Source organism: Artibeus jamaicensis, unplaced genomic scaffold (genome assembly GCF_021234435.1).
Source record: "Artibeus jamaicensis isolate MK-2021 breed Jamaican fruit bat unplaced genomic scaffold, CSHL_Jam_final contig_1998, whole genome shotgun sequence".
In the NCBI taxonomy this organism is placed as follows: Eukaryota; Metazoa; Chordata; class Mammalia; order Chiroptera; family Phyllostomidae; genus Artibeus; species Artibeus jamaicensis.
Genome location: NW_026521407.1, coordinates 17,448,934 through 17,473,064, shown reverse-complemented (window position 1 = coordinate 17,473,064; position 24,131 = coordinate 17,448,934). Strand labels below are relative to the sequence as shown.

At 43.1% G+C, this 24,131-nt stretch overlaps 1 protein-coding gene across 2 annotated transcripts in view; it reads right to left on the bottom strand.

Moving 5' to 3' along the window:
* Positions 1-24,131, bottom strand: part of CEP112 (centrosomal protein 112) — a 336,669-nt gene that overhangs the window by 60,671 nt on the left and 251,867 nt on the right. For both annotated transcript variants that reach the window (XM_037128107.2, XM_053657443.1), the window contains exon 23: positions 22,727-22,876. In XM_037128107.2, the coding sequence (XP_036984002.2) occupies positions 22,727-22,876 (150 nt within the window). The remainder of the gene's footprint in view (positions 1-22,726; positions 22,877-24,131) is intronic.

Sequence of the window (24,131 nt, the reverse complement as noted above, 5' to 3'; positions counted from 1 at the left end):
CCCTAGAGACATGTGGGGAGAATAGGGAAGAAAGGGGAGTGGAGAGGTACCAATAGAGAGGATGGGGTTTTGGGAAGCTTAAGAAGTTAGTTTGTTTTCTCTGGATATATGTTACTATACCATATAAAAAACTAAGTGTTGCTGGCTGGTGTAGCTCACTGGATTGAGTGTGGGCCTGCGAACCAAACAACCATGTTTTGATTCCCAGTCAGGGCACATGCCTGGGTTGCAGGCCAGTTCTCAGCAGGGGACGCACGAGAGGTAACCATACATTGTTTCTCTCCCTCTCACCTTCCCTTCCCTTCTCCTTCCCTTCCTCTCTAAAGATAAATAAAATCTGAAAAAAAGTGCTTTCTAAGAGGAACTATATTTTTATTGCTTCATGCAGTCCACACAAAGGTGATCACCAGGTCTGGGTTTACGTGGCATGGACATCTGGCGAGCCCCAAAACCAACTGAGTGGCCACAACATCTCAGGCAGGGGTGTGGCTCTGGGGTTTGCAGGGAGTGGCCGTCCTATAGAGCTTAGTGGCCCGGAGGAGGTGCAGATGATAACAGCAGTCACTACATCACATGTGTCCACATTCTAGTGGGAGAATCAGAGGACACGAGAGGATCAGAAAGGATGGAATGTCAGCCAGTCCTGGGAAGCTGGAATGGCCAGGGAGGTCTTCCTAGGGACAGAGACACCTAAGAAGAGACCTGGAGGCTCAGCAGGGGCTGGACAGGGGAAGGGGCAAGAGCTGGAGATGACAGCAAGCTTGTCCCAGGTGAAGAGTGAAGATGAGTAACAGAGGGAGTGTGGGCTGTGAGGAGGGAAGAGATGAGAGGTAACTGAGACTGGCCGGGTGGTTATGGAGACTCAGAGGCCTTGATAGGAACATCTGGGCTGCATCCTCAGGCCCACGGGGACCCAATGAAGTAAAGGTATTTCTGAGATTGGAGCATAGAAGGGATGAGGCAGGCAACCCTGGGGGTGAGCCTATTCAGAATTAGAGAGGGCTGGAGCATCCGTGCACTAGGGAAAGGGCCGTGTGGATGCAGAGAAGAGGGTGAGCCAATGTGAGGATCAGAACCAGGTGACTGGCTCTCTGTGGAACATGACAGGAAGTCAGAAAGCAAGCACGAGCCCAGGGTTCTGGTTGGTCAAGTGGGTGAAGGATGCCATTGGCTGCAGTTGGGAACACAGGAGCAGAAACACGTGCAAGATTTCAGGTAACTTCAGTTTTGGACATGGTGACTTTCTGGTTTCTGGAGGGTATGTCAAGATCTGTATAGGTATCTAGGAAGCTTCCAGAAAGATCTGCGTTGCAGGAAGAGCTGGGAGATCTGGGCTAGAGAAAGTTGCCAGTTGTCAGAATGTAGGTAGATGAGCCTGCCCGCATGAGATCGCCCTGCCTAAGGAGGGAAGAAAGCCAGCAGTCCCTGGGGGGACCAACCGGGCTTGAGGGCAAGACAGGCAAAGATGGGCCCATAGATGAGCCTAGGAGGGACCTGCCTTCCACTGAGTCAGATGCTGTGTGGGAGTCAAGCAGAGAAAGATGGAGTTTCCAGTGGACTTAGCCACAAGGATACCACTGTCAGACCAGAGAGCTCTTTCTGTGCAGCTTCTGACAGGCCAGAGTCAGACTGTGAAGTAACAAGAAACCAGTGGGAGTGGAGTATAGACAGTAACTAGAAAAGACTAGAGAAGTTTATTTAATGTGAGTTCTATTTGAACATATCTCAAGCTTTTACTGGATAGGGTCTATTAACAATTATGTACATGAAAGACAAGTGGAAGACACTATTTTAAATGCTTTTCAAGCATTAATTCATTAAATCTCAGAGCAATACCTAGATGTTCCGTTATTATTTCCCATTTTTGAAATGAGGGAACTGAGGCACAGAGAGGTTAAGTAACTCGTCTGAGGTCCCTGGGTTTCTACACGGCAGAACCAGGACTTGAACCCAGGTAGTCAGACTCCAGAGTCCAACTGAGGAAGCACTCTATATCTCTTTAATGCAACGCGGGGGAGGTAATATAAAAGGATATTTTCAGCCTTGGCAAAATGAAACAGTGGCAACTGTAAAGATATTGGATTTCTCATAACACTTCACAGTTTGGCAATGGCTGAAAAATTACTCAAACTAACGGAGAGTCTGGCATCTTCGTTCCACTGTGCTGGTGTCCTTCCCGAAACAAGGGCACTGCTGCACGGACCCCCTGGGTGTTTCCACAGAAATAAAGGCATCAGAGCGACATGTGGTCTCAAAATAGTTGGTTTCCTCTTGCAAAACAAATTCCCCAGACTCCTCACAAATCAATCTCAGCACAAGTGTGCCTGCTGAACCTCCACATCCGAGGCTGCACGAGGTTACTTATCAATAACATGTTCTTTCTTCGGAGTGCTCTGTGAATTAGGTAAAATGTTTAGAAAGCTGCTTTTCAAATCATGACTTCTTTTCAGAATTGGCCTTGGACATTCTGTTTCCAAGGACTAGTGGTGGCGATGATAGTGGTAATAATAAAATCAGAGCAAGCAACAATGCCAACTACTAACGGAGGCATTTCCTAAAAGGTGAAATGGGAAATGGCTTTGCTGAGCACCTCTTTAAAAGCCAAAGGAAGTTGGGTTTGAGTCCCAAGGAACCCTCAAAGATTGTAGGAGCTCACATATAGTTAAAGCAAAAACAGTATTTCCATTTTTGTGTGTATTTGAATCCACGGAGTGTGAGGGGAAGACCTGACTTGGAGGTCTTGGGCGCCAGGCTTGGTGCTGCCAACAGCCACGTGACCAGGACCAGGTGCTTCCACTCTGGTGGGCTCAGGAGCTGTGTCGGTGAAGGGGCGGCAAGGATGGGGAGGACGAGAGGTCAGCGGACCTAATTCTCTAAGACTCTTTTCAGCTTTAAGATCCTGTTAATCAATGAAAGAACATGGGACTACGATTTTAGCTTGTTTAAAGTGAAACAGATTCACATGAATGCACTATATTTAATACTCTGCTCATTAAACTTTGTAAGAATAAAGGAGGGATGGATGAGAACATGATGTTTGAGAACACAGAGACGGTGACCTCGAGTGGAAAACTGCCATCAAGAAGAGAACTCAGAATAAAAACCCAGGCAGAGGAAGTGTGGCCCAGGAACTCAGAGACAGGCTGGTTGTTTGAAGTGCTCAGAGCTCAGGGTCAGTTTTAATGAAGGCATTAGGCCAAGTGAAATGGCAGACTTGCTAGCAAGGCTGGAATGGGCCACGGCAAAGGTGATCGCGTGGAAGCATAAGGTCTAGGCTGGGAGGGATTTCAGATCGAGCATCCATCTTGGTCTTCTTCAAACGAGCACGTGTACCCAGTGGTTAATCTAATACAATAGATACAGTGCATTCAAGAGATACACAGTCAGCCAGCCAAAGAACACAAACCGCCTTGCACTGTTAACAACGAACTTGTTTTGTGTTCAAACAGGAGCCCAAACTGTCCCTGTGTCCTTCTGACGGCACACAGGGACTCACAAGGAGGTGCTGTTTATCACCTATACCAATGAAAAAATGAGGCCAAACTTAGAGATACTGCAAATAAGAATTTGCAGATGCAATGTAAAAATAAAATAAAATTAGATAAGCCAGCTTGGAAAATAGAGAAGAAAGTAGAGATATCTCTGAGGCACACCGATATTTGATAGAACATGAAATAATTAGTTTTTAAGCAACAATGAAATACTAGTGACAAAAATGATTCACTGCACAAAAGCCGGCAGCCCCGTCAAGGTCTGGTCCATGGGGGGGGGGTGAGTTTATGGGGAGGAGCCCGAGAAGAACCCAGTGACCTGGACGAGAAAAGGCAGGCAGGCTAGTGCCACTTTTGGATTTGGAATGACTCTGCCGCTAGGAATGGCAAGAATATAAGATGAAAAAGAGCAATCGGGAAGAAAAGAAAAAAAAATAATGCTTGTTTCTGAGAATGCTGCTGCTTTGTTTTATGAACTAGTCTATTTGTTTTGGCTCCAACTGAACTCAAGAATGTTTTCTGCATATTTTACCGTGTAGTTTATAGACATCAAAGGAACAATCTCTCCTTTCATCATTATTTACACATAAAAATAATGCAATTTGTGGTGCGGGTAAGCTGTTGCCTCTTAAAAAGCTCTCGAGTCTAATTTATTAATTGCTTGAGATTTAAAGTTAAACAAGGGTGAGATGCAAATCATGTGTTACTCTGAAATATTTTACCACCAAATCTTGTTTTATTAATGAGATGCTGAACAGCCATATGAATATTTATTTAAGTGGTTAGAGGGCTTTATGAAGAATCCTGGAGCAAGTGACAGAGACATAAAAGCAAATGGTTCTATCTCTCTTGAAAGAAATGGGGGCGGGTTCTTTGTTTTTCATTCCACTCTTTCCTCTGTGCTTCCAACATTAAAGCATTCCTGTAACCCACCAACCACCCAGATCCCTTTCGCTCCAAATCTGTAGTTTTGACTGCTGCCACTGCTGCTATGGTAGCGATAGCCTCCTATTGACAGCCCCGGAAATAGCATTTTGGTCTTTCCCTACGGCATGGCAGGCAGCATCAGTGTTTGTTCCAATTACGTACACTTGGAAAACGCAGTACATGGATAAAACCGGGTTGCTTCTTATCAATGTACTGATTTTGATTTAGCTCCTTAGAAATTGCATAAAGCTGTACAGATTGATTTTCTCATTATATATTCCTTTATGCAACAAATCCCCTAAAAGCATCACTATATAAATGTAAAGCACAACGAGCTAGGCCCAGATTAAAACGTTTCCATGATTTTTAAGGTACAGTTATGCAGAATCAGTTTTGATAATATAACTGCTCATTCACAGCTTCACTTTTTCTCTCACTAACGACATACAATAACTATTAGAAAATATACAAGTGTGTATGTACATATGTATGTGCATTCTATCTTTTTTGAAAAGTATATATATATACACACACACATAAACACACACAACATATATACATACATTCCCTTTCCTTTTTTAAAGATATAATCTCAATTTATACATGTAAACACAGGATCATATAAGACCTAGTCAGAAATACTTATGAAGTCAGGTGTGAACTTAGGTAGCAACAAAGATGATCTGAGGGCAAGTCCACCTAGAGGCGACCCTGCTCCAGCGCCGCCCCCCCACCCCAGTCCGGCTGCCCCTCCCCTCCGCCACCGCAACCCACGCCTGCAGGCTGCCACCCCAGGTTCCTAAATTGCCCTCCAGCTCTTCTCTCCTTTCCCCTCCAGGTACCACTTCCTGGTCCTTCCAGTGAGGTGCGCATCTAGTTGTTAGAAAGAAAATCTCAGTAGAATAGAAGTTACTCCAAGTACTAGAATATGTTAACATGTCAAGGATGCCTGCCTCTTAAAAGAAGAGTTTGCTGACCCAAAGCCTTAGCTATTTAACTGCAGGTTGTGTGTGTGTGTGTGTGTGTGTGTGTGTATGGGAATCCCTACTTCTTTTAGCTGAAAGGTTGGTACTGATGTGTCAAAGCTGCCTTAACAAAAACCAGTAATAGACATAAAATTTAGCATTTAACGACGAGAGATTTTTTTTAATAACAAAGATGTCCTTATTTTGGGGGTGCCCAATATTCTGGGTGCTATGCAGAAACTCAAAGTAGGAGAACATGAAACACAGAAAGAATCACTAAGCATCAACAGAACCTCATAAAAGAAAGAGGTCCCATGTCCTGGCTGGTGTGGCTCAGTGAATTGAGCCTGGGCCTGAGAACCAGAAGGTCCCCAGTTCTATTCCCAGTCAGGGCACATGCCTGGATTGCCGACCAGATCCCCAGTGGGGGCACACAAGAGGCAATCACACGTTGATGTTTCTCTCTGTCTCCCTCTCTTCCCCTCTCTCTAAAAATAAATAAATAAAATCTTTAAAAAAAAAAAAGAGGTCCCCATGGACTGGGCAGTCAGAACTCAGGAGGAGGTCAGAGGGAGGTAAGGAGGGCCTTGAGTTGGGATTGCTGGTCCTTGCCAACCTGAGGGATGGACAAGGAGCCGTGTGGCGCCTGGACTAGACTGAATGCTGAGCAATCTGGATGGGCCTCATGAAGCCAGGCAGGGGAGCTTCCTCTTGATGTGATAAGCAGTCCTGTAAATTCAATTTGGTAATACGACATAGTGAGGTATTAAAATACCACAAGATATAAAGTGAAGAATATCAAAATCCTAGTTCCCCAAAATAACCAGTTACTTGTTTTTGAGACCCCATCAGGCAATTTAAAATGTATGATATTCTGCCTTGTTTTCACTTACAGATGTACTGGCAATCTTGTCTTATTTTCAGAGGTCTACTTCATTCTGTTAAAATGCCCTTATAATATTCTACTGTATTAATGTACCATAATTTATTTTCTTCCCTGGCTTTTTGCTCAAAAAGATACTGCATATCCTTGCAAGTATATCAGTTCCTCTTAGTGGGACTGCTGGGCCAAAGGTTCTGAGCACCTAACATGGTAGCAGATCCCCCACACTGCCCTCCAAGGAGGGTGCGCTGATTTAAACTCCTGGCCACAGTGCATCGCTGGGTAGTTTTTCAAATTCAAAATTTATGCCCATCATGTGGCAGCCAGACCTTTCTAAGCTTTGGAGTGTTGATCTATATCTCTTTAATTATAAACGAGAATAAGCATACTTTTTACATGTTTGCTGGGTACTACTTTTTGTTTGTGAATTCTGTGTGCATACTCTTTGCTCCTTTTGTCCACTGGCTTGTTAGTCTTTTGGTATTGATGTCTAAGCACTCTTTCTAAAGCAGGCAAATCAGTGATTTAAGATTTCTCCAGCAGAGCCCTTCACATTGGCCTGGAGCTAAGAGACTTGGCAGAGCCGTTTGCTGAACGGAGGCTGTTTTCAATCAACGGCAAGTTGAGAAGGGCTCTGCATAGGGTCATATCAGAGGAACAAGAAATATACCCGAGGACTCTGGTGGACTTGAGATAAGCTGAGATGAAGGAAAAGAGAGGACCAAGATGAGCCCGAAGTTTCTAACAGGAAACAGACAGACAAGGGTAACCTGGAGAGGCCGCGAAGAAGAGCCAATTTGGAAGGGAGGATGAGAGTTCAGTGTTGTAGTCACTGAGTCTGAAATAGCAGTGAGTCCTTCTCAAGAGGATGATTTACAGGCAGGGTGAGATATAGCACCCATCCAGGAATTAGGCTGAGGCTTCTGGGAATCATCTCTATGGAAGTGATGGTTGAAGTCACCAAGGAGATGAGCTCACCATGGAAGGGAAAAGGAGAAGCCAAGTCCAGGATGCGGACTTGAGGAACACCCACGAGGGGGAAGGGAGGCTGACGGAGGAGACAAGTGTCATATAAACCAAGAGAAGAGTCAGTTTCTAGAGCAGGAGTAAGCACACTATGGCCAACAGGCCAAATTTGGAACCTAGCCATTTTTGTAAATAAAGTTTTATGGAAACACATCCACACGCACTTGTTGACATACAGTCTAAGGCTGTTTTCAAGAGCTGAGTTAACTGCGGGCCAACAGAGACTGTATGGCCCATAAAGCCTAAAACAGTCACCATTCAGTCCTTTACCAGAACAAGTTTGCTAAGCTCCACGACAGGAAAACTACTGGTCAGTACAGTCCAATGCTACATGGAGAGAAGGGTCAGAGGCAGGGAAACACCGAGTTGAAAGAAAAGGTAACAGGCTACTTTGCAACCTTTCTGTATTACATGGGGATTAGAAAAGGAAAAATTATTTAATATGTCACTAGTAGCTGGTGTGGCTCAGTGGCTCGAGTGTTGGCCTGTGAACCAAAAGGTCACTGGTTCGATTCTTGGTCAGGGCACATGTGAGAGGAAACTGATGGATGTCTCTCCCTCGGATCAATGTTTCTGTACTTCCCTTCCTCCCTCTCTTCTCCTCTCTCTTAAATGAACATTTTTTAAAAGAAAATTATTTTATATAATAAATTATTATCAAATCGTTTAATAATTAGGATTCTATATAACCCAGTGCTTCTGAATATACACATGTATATAAATACATATAATTATATGTAAGTATACTTACATATATACATAGTAACCATTCAGTAAGTTTGGTCGTTGAGGCTTACAGTTATATATATCAGTGCTCATATGTTCATCACATTGACTTTGAGATGGTTTCTGATACAGTTCATAATTATTAAACATTAAAATATTTCCAAGTAGTTATTTGCTAATTTTAGAAATATTGAAAAACTACAGATGCCTAATGTATTCCAATATTTGATTAACCAAAGAAATGCATACTTTGAACCATGTAATAATAATATTAACCACACACAGTCACTCACGACTTCTAAAGAGTCCGTTCACCCAGCCACTGTGAAGGAGAACGTTTCCACCTGCATTCTCTCAATCGCCGTCTCGGTCACTCATGCATTTACTTATCAAACCCCAACGATTCCCTGGTATATACAAGGCAGCGTTCCAGAGGCTCAAACTACTTTTAATAGTGCCTGAAGGATTTTGTGCACTGAACAATTAATCTTCAACTAGTCTTTAAATAAAATAAAACTTTGTCGGAGAGTAGAACTGGAGGAAAGGTAAAATAATTTGTTCATTTCTTCTCTGCTCACTCACTGTTTTTGCTTCTCCTTGCTCCAGGAAGCAAGGCCGTAATTCACTGCCCACTGTCCCCAAACTTATCTCCCAGAGCGTTCTTCCTGGAAAATGGCATTTCTACTTTATGCTGCTGTGATTGAACGGCTCTGTCTTCCTTTCCGAGCGAGCAGACAAGCCTTCCTGGGTGGGATGGAAAATACATTTCTATTCCTGGCATGATTCATTCTAATTCAGGAGGGCACGAAGAAAATGCCTCTTCCCTCTGCGCCCTGAGGAGGTGCATGCAGGGGAGATCGAACTAAACAATGAACAGGTCCCAAACAAAGCCGGCGGACGGCGGACGCTGGGCGCTGAGGCTTCTTTCTGTTTCTCAATGCTCCCAAACCCCCACAATGAGGCTCGTCCTTTTTTTCCTTGGGAAATGGATTCCTGTAAGCTTTTAGCACAGTGAGAATTGCCCAATGTTATGAAATATTCTCCCCACCTCCCCCAAGCCCTTTGGTAACACAGACCAGATTTCTAGATGCCCTACTGGCAGCCGACCTTTTCTTGTGAACTCCAGTCAGTGGCCAAGGGAGAGAAGCATCGATGCTTTAAAACCTCTTTTCTATGCCTGCAAGCAAAAATTTTACAACACTTCTCCTTGATATGAAATCTCTGCCTGGACATCTGGCTTCACAGTGAGAAACTTTCAATACTCCAGCTTCAAAGAAAGGGCTTAGCCTGGGTGGTGCGGTGGTGCCAGGAAGAATGTTCCACTGTCTTTCCATAGAACTAGTTCTAGCAGTTTTTCCCCCTCCGTGAACTTCTATGAATTGGGAGGATGGTGCTAATGAACATTTAGGTAACTTGGCTTCAGTGTACAGACTTTTGGGGCCCTCCCCTGGAGCAAAATATGCTCTCAGATAACATATACCGGGTGGAGAGCATTCTATTAGAGGCTGCCTAACCGGGCAAAATATATCACTATGACCTAAGATCTGAGTTCTTTTTTGCGTATCTGCTATACCATCACAAAAGACAGACGAGCTTGTTGACATCGATAAAATGACATGACAATGAAGTGATGTTAGCTCTCAGGGCCTTGATTAATGAGGGACATCATTCATTTACTCAGCATAGTTACAGCACTTCCATTGAGCTGCATGTTGTGCTAAGCGCTTGCTCTCAAGAAACTGAGTCTAGCTGGTGAGAAAGAATTAACCAAAACACAGTTCCTAGCCTCCTATCTGCAATCCAAAAATCCTCTGAAAACTACAAGTAATTTTTGGAAGGCTGCTTTTAACTTGTGATGAAACGAAACCTGGCTGATGTTGTGAGGGTGTTTGTAGTCTCCATTTGTCCTATTTATTGGGGAGAGTCATGAATTTCTCTGCGTTCGTGTGGTTGGGTACCTGATGTTGTCCCAGACCCCACTGGGGACAAAGTACAGAACCGTGTCACCGTCCCAAACCCTGCAGATTCTGATTCACACAACACAGGCAACCCCGAGCTCTGACTGAGGGGCTGCCGAGAAGCACTGAGTGAGGGAAAAACTACTAGAGGAATAAACAGAGCTGGCCCAAGCGTCTCACTGTGACCCGCCACAGAGAAGATGACATTACAGTAATAACCCCATATGTGTAAATGTAGATATATTTTTTTAATAAAAATAAAGTATTTTCAAAAGCAGAAAAATGAGTGAGAAGAGTGGCTATGTTTTCTATTTTTGTAAGTCTTTGCAATGCCTGGCTTAACAGAAGGCAGCCGAATTCTCACACCTGCTTCTGCAGTCCATCTCTTACAATATGTTGCTTTGGCTGAAGTGTAGGAGACAGTCTAGTCTCATGTAGATAAGTAATTGGAAAAGGGAGGAGTATTTTAGCAGCCTTTCCAGATAACTGGGAATATTCCTTGTGGCTACACTGAACCCTGACAAGTGGAAGTTTCTTAAAAGTTGGCTGCAGTGTGGAATCTGAAGCTCTATCGGTGAAGTCTGCATTCCATCACATTGAAATCCATCCGTATCTTCGGTGCTTTGAATGGATCTGCCCATGAGTGATTTTGTAACGTTAGGTGTTGGTCACTTGGAAAACACTGGTTCATTGAATTACATGAATCTTCCAAATGTTGATACGCTTCTGGTATTCTTCCCCATTTCTTCCCACTCACATCCTTAGTAATACCACGGAGCTCATCAGAGAAGCCTTTACATTTTGAGGAGCTGTCAAGCTTACAGTGATGGCCCCTTTTCCAAATTTCTAATTTTCACTTAAATGCTCACGTTTTATCACTAGCAACAATGCAGTTGTTGTCCTTGAAGTGTCAGGCTCGCTTTATTCATTTCCAGGAAAACTTATCCAGATATTCACACCGGACCCAGCAGAGTCTGCCTGCCAGCCTTTCTTTCCAAGTGACTAGTGAGCAGCTCCCAACCAAACTCCTGACCGTGTCCGTGCGACACCTCAGGTGCGGCACAGGGACTCCGTGTGTACTTCCTGCTAACACGAGAAAGACACGTTCTCAAGGGCTGAAATTTAATAAAACCTGTACACTGCCTCACTCCCTTTTCTAAAAGCATGCCCAGGTGACGGTGAGGAAAACCACGGCCAACAGAGTTTAGTGTCCATGCCTGCTGCCTGCCGAGACCCCCACAATTGTACCCATCTGTCAGTGCAAATGTGACAACAGTGCAAAAGGCCAGTGACATCTTGGTGCCATTATGAAAGTAATTTGACACCTGAAAAGGTGTCAGAGACCCACAGGAGCCTGAGGACAATGCCTTGATAACCACTGGCTTAGATCACAAAGTGTTTCGAATGCCATGCTGACAAGTATAAACTACCGTGTAGGCAATGGAAAGCCAGTGATGGATTCTAAGTAAATCACCTGCTCGTATTTGTTTTAGAAATGTCAATTTACCAACAATGTGACAGATTTAAGAGGGCTGAACAACTGAGTGATCCTACATTGCAGGGGCAGCAATAGACAAGGGCAAAGATGATGACCTGGGTGTAAGCTGGAGATATTTTGGAATCGGTTCTAGGAACTGACCTAAGAGAGGTGAGGGAGGGGAAGAATTCATTCAAGGGGACTTCCAGAATCTGGCATGAGTGACGGGGTGGACGGCATTAATTAGAAAATCAATAGTAGATAAAGAACAGGTTGGGGGAAGGGAAGGGAGGGAAGGAAATGAATTCAGGTATGTTTAGCGTGAGCAGCATCTGGACTGGACAAGTGAAAATGTGCAGCAGTAGTTAGAACTGCGGGTGGAGAGCTCAGAAAAAGGGTCTGGGTGGAGGTGAACATTCAAAATTCATTTGCATGAATGCCCACGTGAGGGGACGGGACTGTCGAGGGGCAGTGCACACAGGGAAACAGGAGAGGCCTTGAATAACACCAATATTTAAAGGTTCAAAGGAGGAAGGGCAGACGGGGCATGGGACTGGGAGGAATGGCAGGTGGGCTAGGGAAGTGTGGCCGGGAGCTACGGCTTCAGGGGAGAATGGCTTCAGGGACTGCTTACACGGCACACGCAATTGTTGTTCCCAGGCAGTCAGTGTCTCGTGATAGTGCGGGCATATCCCCTCCCTGCCCTTCCTACCGTACACCTGCCATCCACCGTGAGGAGGGGAGTTCAGACAGCTATGTGCCCAGGGAGACTGTGGAACGTGGACAGCAGGCCTGCACCCAGTTGGAAGCCTGCAGTCAAACCCGCAGGCACAGCCTGTACTTGGGCCACACCAGTGAGCTGCAGACATAGTGCAGGAAAAATGAATGTCTGTTCTAAGTCACTGTGTTTGGGGGATTGTTTCTTATGGAGCGTTCTTGTGCTAACAGCCGACTAACGCAGGTTCTCGTTAAATGTTATGAAGGAGTCAAAGAGGCTTCTGAGATCAGGTGGTAGATTGAATTTCCCTCTGCTAACACCAAATGAAGTGAGTAAATAACAGTAAAAACTAACACAAATGCGTTAAAGCACAGAGACAGGGTAGACAGAGTAAGGCAGACAGCATACAAAAGGGATGGATTTAATGAAGCCCTGTCCCACGGAGTGTGAACCCCGAAGCAGAGAACGGTCAGCCCCACCGGGTCACATGCGCACCCCCAGCTCCGCGTCCTCTCCCCGCAGGTTATAAGAAACGCAGAGACACTAGGAACACATCTCACTGACAGCGAGGGGACGGTCCTCATGCTTGGGAAACATCTGCTACTGATGTTTAACATGTAGAGGTATCCGGTTAATTAATGAATTCATCTTGGTTCATCTATTAAACTTACAGGAGAATGACTTCTTCAGCAGTTTCCCAGAAGGAGCAACACTTTTACATGGGGGAACTGTTTTGCCCAGCCTCCTCTGCGGCAATATGCAAATGCTAGGTGAGCAGTGTTTACAGTTCTCAGGGGAAGAAATGTGAACAGGAATACTGTGCCCATCTAGCATGTCATTCAAACTTAAAGCCTGGTTGGCAGACATTCTTAAGCAAGAAAAAGCTCAGGGAAAATAGTACCATAAATCTTAGAGAAACTAGTGGACCATGCAATCCAGCCAATTAAGAAGTCAAAGTAAAAACTCTGGGCATGAAGGTGCTGGGGTAAAAGGCCAGGTGGTAAGCACCACGTCCATTACTGACAGCATGTGTATGAGCTGCAGGTTACGATTAAAGGCAGATTATGAACGTCATCAGTCTGGGTGGTGTGCAAATAATAGTACTACCCGAGGCAGGAGGTGAGGAGCAGAGGTGCTGGGGTGGGTCCAAGCATATTAGTGTACTCATGGTTCGGCCTCAAATCAAATTCTCTCTACAAGTCCAACAATTCATTCTGTTTTGCTCTAGTTTCTTTCATCAAGTGAATTTAAGTAAAATTAACTTAAATAATTTTTCTAAACTAAATAAAAATGTAGAATCCAGAGTATTATCTCATTCCATAATTTTATCTGTCTTTCCTTGTCTTTTTTCCTTATGCATAGTAAGATATTGGAATTGATGTTTGCCTTACTGCTGTGATGGTGATTTCTAGGTGATGGGATTCGAGATGCCTTTAAATATTTTGTCTTTGTCCCCCTGCATTTTAAATTCTTTATAAGTATATGCCACTATCCATTCTTACAAAAATAGAGACTTTCTTCAAAAAAAAGATGTTTGCAAATATGCCACAATGCAAATTAACAGTGTTGATTCTGGGCGGGAGGACTGTAGATATACACAGATACTTTTCTTCTTTGTACTGTTTTGCACAGATGAGGAATGAATAGGAGGAGACTGGACATTTAGCACAGACGACTGCGGGAGGTTTAAGGTGGCCTTACCACCTTTGCCACACCGCCTCTGAGAAGTGGTGGCTATTTCCCTGCCCTTGATCCTGGGTTGGCCCCAGGACCTGTCTTGACCAACAGTGTAGTGGAACTGTCTTAGGAGAAGTACAGGCCCCTAGACACCAGCGTCCATGAAGAACATCTGACTGCCCAGAGAGTGAGGCCGCATGGAGAGGACCTCAACCACCCTGGATGCTGCAGCCCCAGCCAAGCTTCCTGCTGCATGGAACCCCATGAGGGGCCCCAGCCAATGCTACACACTGAGCAGAAGAACCACCCAGCCCATCCCTGCCTGAAATTCCGATCCACAGAATCATGGGCCCATAACACAGTGGCTGCTTTAAACCACCAAGTTTTGGGGTGGTTTGTTACGCAGCAGAGAGCTCTTTCTAGAAGCTTGACTTTGAAGATAAGAAATGAGCTAAAGCAGTGAGTAGGTGATAAGATTTTTTTGCTCTCAATTTTTTAAGCTAGGGTATACCACGGCATAAAAGGTTGCTCGTAAGAATGCATTTGTTGCTATAACTTTTTTGCACTCCAGGAACTCTGTTCTGTGAAAGACCTCGCTTCATCTGCTGTTTCTTAGACAGCAAGGCTCCTGCCTGCTGTTAGCTTCAGCCATCGCGTTTCCCTTAATGTCTGCTGGGTTCCTTTGGGTTGGTGGCTCTTCCTTTTTACCAAACAACTCTTATTGTTTCTTATTTTAAAGGTGATGTGATAATTTAATATATAGCACTAAGATAAAAGGTAATTACCACAAATTCTACCACTTTACCCACCAGTAAAATGTTGATACACAGTTCCAGTCCTTTTGCTCTTTCTATGTACTTTGATTTGTAAAAATGACCTATTACATTATGTTCTGTAAACTGCATTAAAGTTGAAAACTATCTTGTGAACATTTTCAATATTCTTATATATCCTTCTCCAACATCATTTCAAATACTGCATAATTTTTAGTTTACGAGCTATGGTGAAAAATAAAGAATAGAAAGGAGACAGAGAATACTGGGATGGTGGATGCCAAGCACAATGAACAGTCATTGGATAAGCGAGTTAATGCTACAGTGAGCATCTTTTTGGCTGGTTCAAGCTCAGTGCAACTCTTTAATTGACATTGTAGGGCAAATTCGGAAATGCCTTAAAGGCTGTGCGCATTTCTTAGGCAATTTAGGAATGAGAGGCACAGCCAAATTATCCTCCAGAAGTGTTTTATCAAGTTACATACTACACCAGACTGGTGGCCCTTCCAGTGGGTTTTGGTGGAACACTTTATACCTCAATCTTTCTCTAGAGCAGCAACTTTCAACCTTTCTCATCTCATGGCATATGCAAACTACTTTCTAAAATTCTATGGCACACCATTAAATATATATTTTGCCAGTCTGCCAAAAAATAGGTATAATTTAGATTCATTCATCTTGGACAGCTATTGTTGTGTGGGCTGTTGTCTTTTTTTTTTTTTTTACAATTTAAGGGAAAAGAGGTCAGTGCCCCTGACTAAATAGTCAGGTATTGCATGTTTCACAAATTCTTTTGGCAAACCAGTGTGCGCGGCACACTGGGGAAACATCACTGCTCTGAAGAATTACTTTAACAACAGGCCTATTTATCCAGGGAAAGGTCACTGGGAGCCCTGGCAGAGTACTGGATTCACTCCCCATCTCTGTCCTCAGTCACCACCTGCTTCATAGCTCAGCTCCTCACCAACTTAGAAAGTGGCATGGAGTGCCTTTCACAGTGAGCATGCACATTGTTCTTACAGAACCATTTAATATTAATATTTAAATACAGTAATATTTGATGTTATAAAATATTGGGCACATATGAACTCATTTTAATATATATGCAGACAAGTGTATTTGGTTTCAGAAAATACAAGCCTCATGGTGACTGTGTCTCTCTCTGAGTATCTATATCTATCTGTGTATCTATAGGTATAAGACAGTCAAGTATAATTAAAATGTCCATATCAAACAACCTTTGCAAAAGTTCTACTATCATTCAGGCCAACATAAAATTAGAGTGAAGATACCTAGGTTCATCTATGCACTTGGTCACTGACTCACTTTCACAGACAGACTGTGGAAACCGAGGTAGGGTGTAATAATTGTTAATAGCTGAGGTTTTCAAGTCACAAAGACTTTGACTTGAACCTGGCTCTGCTAGTTGTTAGCGGTATGACCTTGAGCTGCTTATTTACACCTTAGAGCCCCCGTTTTCCCATTTGTAAGATGGGGATGACAGAAACACCCTTTTTTTGTAAAGATTACTATAAAGGCTTACAAGAGATAATGAAACATGAGATGAATAAAAATATTTGGCTGAGAGCCTAGTACATAGTACACGTTGACTAAATATCAGCTAGTGTTACTACGCTTTTTATGGGACACATCCTGAAAAAAAAGTGTTAGAATGCTAATGAATTAATTATCTTATGTAGGTTAGTAAAAACAAAATGTCATTGACTTCATACATATGCTAAGCATATTTGAATAACATTTTATCTACATTATAAGTGAATTTTTTCAGGGACCTATGATAACTATGTTTTAGAGGTTATTAATGTATCTTTTAAATTCAGCCTTTATGATTTGATGCTTTGTTGGTAATTAGGATATAATGTTTTCCCCTTTCAACAGGTAAGTAAATTAAAATTATAAAAACCAATAATAAAAATAGGTAGTTGTATTAATTATATTTCTTTCAAGATTTGTTAATTAATTAATTTAAAAAATTTTTAAAAAGATTTTATTTTTTAAAGAGGAGAAGGGAGGGAGAAAGACAGGGAGAGAAACATCAATGTGTGCGTGCCCCCTGCTGGGGACCTGGCCTGCAACCCAGGCATGTGCCCTAGACTGGGAATTGAACTGGTGACCCTTTGATTCACAGGTCAACACTTAACCACTGAGCCACACCAGCCAGAGTTCTTTCAAGACTTTTTTAATCTTTAAGAAATGATACTAAAAACTATGTTGTTATGAAGTAAGTTTATGTTTTCCCTTTCTTCTTATATTGGGATTCAATTATTTATTTAAAATTTGGGACTTCTGATCAAGATGATGGCATAAGTAAATGTGGATTGCCTCTTCACACAACCACATTAAAATTACAATTAAAATATAGAACAACCATCACTCAGAACTGTCAAAAATATAGTTGAATAGAAGTCTGACAACTATAGAATTAAAGAAACCACATCGATTCAGACTGGTAGGAGGGGTGAAGATGAGGAACAGGCTGGTCCCTGATCTACATGTGGTGGATAAAAATTTGGGAGGAATAACTCAGGAAAATTTGTGAGGAGTACCAGCCCCGCACCAGGCCCCACATCAGACCCCCCCAGCCCAGGTTTCCAGTGCCAGGAAGATAAGTCCCCATAACTTCTAACTACAAAAACCAGTGGGGATTGAGTTGGTAGAAGAAACTTCTGGAGTCCCATGCAGTTCCCCTTAAAAAACCAACACATGGACTTATTCAGATTCTAGCACTGGGGTAACAGCTTGAAAGGCACCAGTGGCCTACAGGGAGGAACTGAATTGTCTGGCATCAGAGGAGAGGAGAGGAACAGTTTTCTCTCAGATAGAAAGGTGGGCAGAGGCCATTATCCCTTTCTGAGCCATCTTTCCACAAAGCCACAGAGCTGGCAGATGGGTGCCATATCTGAGACTCCATCAACCTAACCTAGCTAACACTGTCTGCCATGCCCTGGAGATTCCCCAAGACTCCGTATCACGCAATTTACAGGCTCAAACTGTTAACCATGACTTTTCCATATGCATGGCTGGCCCTGGCTCTTCCTAAATCCTATCAAACAAGCAGCAGCTAGCCTCAGTGAGCCCCTAGCCTTAGTACTTCTTGCTCAGTGGTCTCAGACCCAGCACTAGCAGTAGCCAGTCAAGATTCACAGTTTGGTTTTACCTGGGAATCTCCAAGCCCAGCATAAATAGCAGACATATAAGATTGCTTTATAACTCATGCAGGGTGGCACCAGGCAGAACACAGGTGGGGACTGATCTTGCCCTGCACCATGGGGGAAAGCCCAGAGCCTACACACCCAGTGGACAACTACAGACATGTTGGAGCACCACCCTGCCCCTGTACAGCTGATCCTCTGTGGAGGGCGGAGGTTGGTGGTACATGGTCACAGCCAGTCCTTGCAGCTGACTGGCCTGGGTAAATCCCTCCCATTGACCTACCAAGAGCAATCAAGGCTCAATTACAAGAGGAGGGTGCACTCAGCCAACATGAAGGGTGCACCTTGAGTACCCAGCTTGAGTGACAGAAGAGGCTGTGCCACTGGACCTTACAGGGCACCTACTATATCAGGCCATGCTACCAAGACAGGGAGTGGGACTTCCGCCAAGATGGAGAAGTAGGTGGAGGTTCCACCTCACCTCTGTGCACAACCAAATCTAAGAACAACTATTTTTAACAGCAGTCACAACCAAGCCACAGGGAAAATCGACAATACGGAGTCCAAAGGACAACTAGATACTCAGCTGGACCGGTACGAGGAGCAAGGCCAGCAGCGGAGCAGGTTAGCAAGAAAAAATTCCCGGGGCGGTGCGCGGTGCGCGCAGGCAACCGAGGGCGCTGATCGCCAGCCAGCTGGCTGCCGGAGCGCACAGGGAAGAGGCGCGGTGGGTCGGTCGGTCGCGCGCATTTACGTGCGGAGAAACCAGTGAGAAGGGAAACCTGCGTGGTGCAGCAGGCTCGCAAAATTAGGATTGGATAAGCAAGCCCGAGGCGTTTGAGTGACTGGATGCGCTGGGCTAGTGGAGAGGAACGCCATTGCTCTCTCTCTGACCCCGCCCCCACACACAGCGTCACAAACCAGCGACCTGGGTCGCCCCGTCCTGGTAAACAACTAAGGCTTCGCTCCACTCACTTAACAGCACGAATAGACCAAAAATGGCTCTAGGACAACTCAGAGCCCCAGAACCGATAGACCTAAGTGATGAAGAAATAGCCAGTCTTTCAGATGCACAGTTCAAAACACTGGTTATAAAGATCCTTACAGAACTGGTGGATTTTAGTCACAAATTAGAGAAACATATGGAAGCTAAATTAATTGAAATGAATGCTGATACAAAAGATACCAATAGTAATGGAAAGAAAATTGGGATTCAAATCAAGGGAGAGGACCAGACGGAAGAAAAAAACGATCAAACAGAAAGGAATGAAGAAATAAGAATTCAGAAAAATGAGGAGAAGCTTAGGAACCTCCAGGACATCTTTAAACGTTCCAACATCCGAATTATAGGGGTACCAGAAGGGGGAAAGGCACAACCACCAGTTGAAAAATTATTTGAACAAATAATAAAGGAGAATTTTCCCCAAGATGGCAAAGGAAATAGACTTCCGAGAAATCCAGGAAGCTCAGAGAGTCCCAAAGAAGTTGGACCCAAGAAGCGAACACACCAAGGCACATCATCATTACATTAGCCAAGATTAAAATGAAGGAGAGAATCCTAGAAGTAGCAAGAGCTAAGGGGACAGTCACCTACAAAGGAGTTCCCATCAGACTGTCAGCTGATTTCTCAAAAGAGACCTTACAGGCAAGAAGGGGCTGGACAGAGGTATTCCAAGTCATGAAAACCAAAGATCTACAACCAAGATTGCTCTACCCAGCAAAACTTTCATTTAGAATGGAAGGACAGATAAAGTGCTTCTCAGATAAGACCAAATTCAAGGAGTTCGTCATCACCAAGCCCTTACTATATGAAATGTTAAAGGGACTTACCTAAGAAAAAGAAGCTAAAAAAGATGAACAGTGAAAGGACAGCAAACTCACAGTTATTAAGAACCACACCTAAAACAAAAGCAAACTAAGAGGATAGCTAGATCAGGAGCAGAACCATAGAAATGAAGATCTCAGGGAGGGTAAGCAACAGGGGAGTGGGAGGAGGGGAAGGGGGGAGAAGGTACAGAAAATAAGTAGTATAGACAGTAGATAGAAAATAGATAGGGGGGAGGGTAAGAATAGTAGGGGAAATACAGAATCTAAAGAATTTGAGACACATGTTCATGAACTAAAGGGGGAAATGGTGGGGGAGGGGTATGCAGGGTGGAGGGGAAGGGAGGGGGAATAGAGCAAATGTAATGGCATAATCAATAAAAAAAAAAGGAAAAAAAAAAAACCAACAAGACAGGGAGTGATAGCAGCTCTACTTAATACATAGGAACAAACAGTGAGAGGCTGCCAAAATAAGGAGATGAAGAAACATGGCCCAAATGAAAGAACAGATAAAAATTCCAGAAAAAGAACTAAACAAAATGGAGATAAGCAATCTATCAGATGCAAAGTTCAAAACACTTGTTATAAAGATGCTCAAGGAACTTAGTGAGGACCTCAACAGCATACAAAAGATCCAGTCAGAAACAAAGGATACACTAACTGAAATAAAGAACAATTTACAGGGAAACATCAGTAGAGTGGATAAGGCAGAGAATCAAATGAATGATTTGGGACATAAGGAAGCAAAAAACACCCAATCAGAACAAGAAGAAGAAAAAAGAATCCAACAAAACAAGGACAGTGTAAGCAGCCTCTGGGACAACTTCAAACACTCCAACATTTGTATCATATGGGTGCTGGAAGGGGAAGAGAAAATGCAGGAAATTGGAAATGTATTTGAAAAAATAATGAAAGAAAATGTCTCTAATTTAGTGAAAGAAATACACATTTAAGCCCAGGAAACACAGATAGTCACAAGCAAGATGGATGCAAAGAGGCCCACCCTAAGACACATCATAATTAAAATGCCAAAGGTTAAAGATAAAGAGAGAATCTTAAAAGCTGCAAGAGAAAAGCAGTTAGTTTCCTACAGGGGCATCCTCATAAGACTGTCAGCTGATTTCTCCAAAAAAAAAAAAAAAAAAAACAAACCAAAAAAACAGGCTACAAGGGACTGGCAAGAAATATTCAAAGTCATGAAAAGCAGGAACCTACAGCCAAGCTACCCAGCAAAGCTATTGTTTAGAACAAAGTACAGATAAGAGCTTCCCAGAAAAAACTAAAGGAGTTCATCATCACCATAGCATTATTATATGAAACATTAAAGGGACTTACTTAAGAAAAAGAAGATCAAAACTATGAACAATAAAATGGCAATAAATACACATATATCAACAATTGAACCTAAAATACATGCTAAGCAAACAATAAGAACAGAGGCAGAATCATGGGTATGGAGAGCATTTTGAAGGTTGCTGGATGGGAGGGGGTGTCGGCAAAATGAGTGAAGAGGCAAGGGGATTAAGAAATACAAGTAGGCAGTTAGAGAATAGCCATGGGGATGTAAAGTGCAGTGTAGGAAAGGGAGCAGCCACAGACCTTATATGCGTGACCCAAGGACACGAACAACGGTGGGGGGATGGCCTGAGGGGGTGGGGTAAAGGGAGAGACACTGGGACAACTATAACAGCACAATCAATAAAATAATTTTAAAAATTAAAAAAAATTGCAAATTACTTACCACTTGGAATTTGGACATCACTGGAAAAGTAACTCACTTAGAATAAAAAGTTTCATATAACTAAGAGAATTTAAACACAATATTCAACTGAGTCCACGTGAAGCCAAAACAGTTATACAGATCAATGAGTACTTCCTGTGCATGTATAAATGAAAAGGGCTTCAAAGACTTAAGTTACCAGAATATAAAAAGGAAACATCTTTTTGTCTCACATCACATGTAGGGGAAAAGAAAAAACTCACAGATGAGAATATATAGGGGAAAATCTCATTGATAACAAAATACGTCCTTTCTTCTGAAGTGAGGAGGCTGGATGTAATGGCCCCCAAGGCTTTGTCCATATTTTAAGGTTTTTTATTCTATTCAGTGTTGCCCAGGCTTAAGGGTATATATATGAATCTTACAGGCTACACACACACACACAAACACACAGAACTTCCTTGAACACTAACTTTTCCCTAAATTATTCAGATTGCCTACAACAGGCTACAGAAGGCAACCTGGGGGGTTAGGCAGAAAAGGGCAGAGATAAAACCCAAATGTTTCTTTTAGTTTTCTTTGCTTTTTATGATTACTCTACATGCTTTAAGCATTGTTATAACAAAGTAAAATCACTGAAAAATAATCTTTTGCTGGAAATTCTTTGAAAATTTTTTTGTTCTCTTTTAAATCTTATTTATAAAGGGTTCCAGATGCTTATCCTCACAGATTAAACACCACAGGAGGCAGACACTTACAGTAATATCCACCATGAAGCCAAGAAAAAAACCACTTTGAGATCTAACTGCCTGTCACCTCAAGAATCGGAGTCCAGGAAATTTTCTGTTGCTATTAAAAGTGTGATTCTCTGAAGCCATTTGGAAACAACCTAGGTTCTCAGCAGCAACACATCCACCCTGTACAATGTCAAAGCACAGAGGATGGTTGGCACTCCAAACCTCAAACAGGTTATTTCTCATTATGAGAATACATAATGAAAGGATTTGGGCAAAGAATAGAATGTAAATTGGAAGCTGACTTCTGAATTTATTAGCCAGCAGTCTTGGGCTGAAAGAGTCATTCTAATTTCAAGAGACAGTTCCAAAGTGGTTTTCAAGAAAGAGGACCAGGTATTTTTCAAATATTTGTTCACTGTGAATGGACTGGGCTTGCCAAAAGTGACTCTCTCTGCTGGCATGTGATCTCTGAGAGGGAAGTGGGCCTGAGTCACTGGATACATCAAAGGTAGAGGCCAGTGAATGGAGTTGCTGCAGGCTCTGTGAATGAGCCAGATACCTGCGCGCCTCTGCCTGCTGCTGGGATTTCGGCCCTCTTTTTAATTGCACCGAAGCAGCTGGTACCACTGGTTACTGAAGTCTTCCGATTACCTTGATTGCTCGGTCATTATCTCTAATCAGCTGCTTCTTCTCATCTTCAAACTTCTGTGCAACATCCTGCAGCCGCCTCTCGGCCGCTAGCTGCTGCCGGCTGTTCTCTTCTCTCAGAGAGGAAATGGCTGTCTGGAGCTCAGCTATGGTCTAAAATGAAAACAGCATGCTGTAACTTCACATTCTTCGGCAAGGGGCGTCTATTTCATATGTATTTATGCTTAACAGACGAGCGGGTTTGGCAAACTCTATTCCACGAACTAAATATTTTCAATTAACATATCACGCACTCTAATGCATGACATCCCACCCCATAAAAGATGGTAATAAAACTGTGAATGGGGAACAACTGCTGAACCAAATATATTTGGAAGACATTTTCATGATAACATTCCACAATATTTACTCATCAACAGAAAGAACATCTGTGATCTCAAAAATATGAAATGCGTCAGATTTTATTTTACTGAGAAATATACTTACTAGAATTTTTAAAAAAAAGTGATTTTGCCTTTCCTAATACTTTGAACTGTAATAGCCAAAGAAAATAATGAACAGAGTTCATTCGTCATAGTTACCTAATTCTAAGCAGTAATTTGAGGATTCACTAATGTTTGTGCACTGTGCTAAGCACTTTAAGTTCTGACAGAGGCAAGCGTTACTATCACCCATCTTGTCGGAATGGAGAAGCAAAGGCACAGAGAGAGACCCTGTATTTTACATTGTCGAGGGTGACACCCAACCAAGGAGACAGGTGGGATGGAACCACGTGGTCAGATCAACTGCTGCACTGATTGGTTCCTCCCACTCGCCTCCTGTGATCAAGGCTTCAGTATCGAAGAGAAGTTTATGAAGACACAGTTCCACACAGGCTGCTCTCTTCCTAAGTGCTGATATATCTGTAAAGGTTTATTTTGGCCCAAAGAGTGTCATTTCAGAGCCTGCTGGAGTATTCTCTACCCTTGAGAACTGGTTCTGTGACTGGGTTCCCTCCTGGTTCTCAAAGTACTCAGGCTGCTGAGGGATTTGAACGCAATGTGCTGACTGACAGCATTGCTCTTCCCTTAGTTCAGATGCATCCGCTTCCTTTCCAATTCAACAGTGATGGGTTTTTAAAAGCAGGAAATGGTGGTTTCTTCTAATAAAAGAAAGATCCATAGGCCTGGGGTGGAGTATAATTCGACTGGTTCTATGGCAGGAGGGCTGGTTGATGAGAAACACTGGATGTGTTAACTTCTTCCTCGAAAGTCAGTTTTTCCAGCTACTATTCAATGACAAAACTAGATTACAGCATTACATGGCAATAAGAGAAATGTCTGGAGTTTTCTAGAAGCCGAGTCCTATAGAAAAGTTAGTCACCACTACTGATGGAAATAATAGCACATTTACAATAAATAAAGAGTAT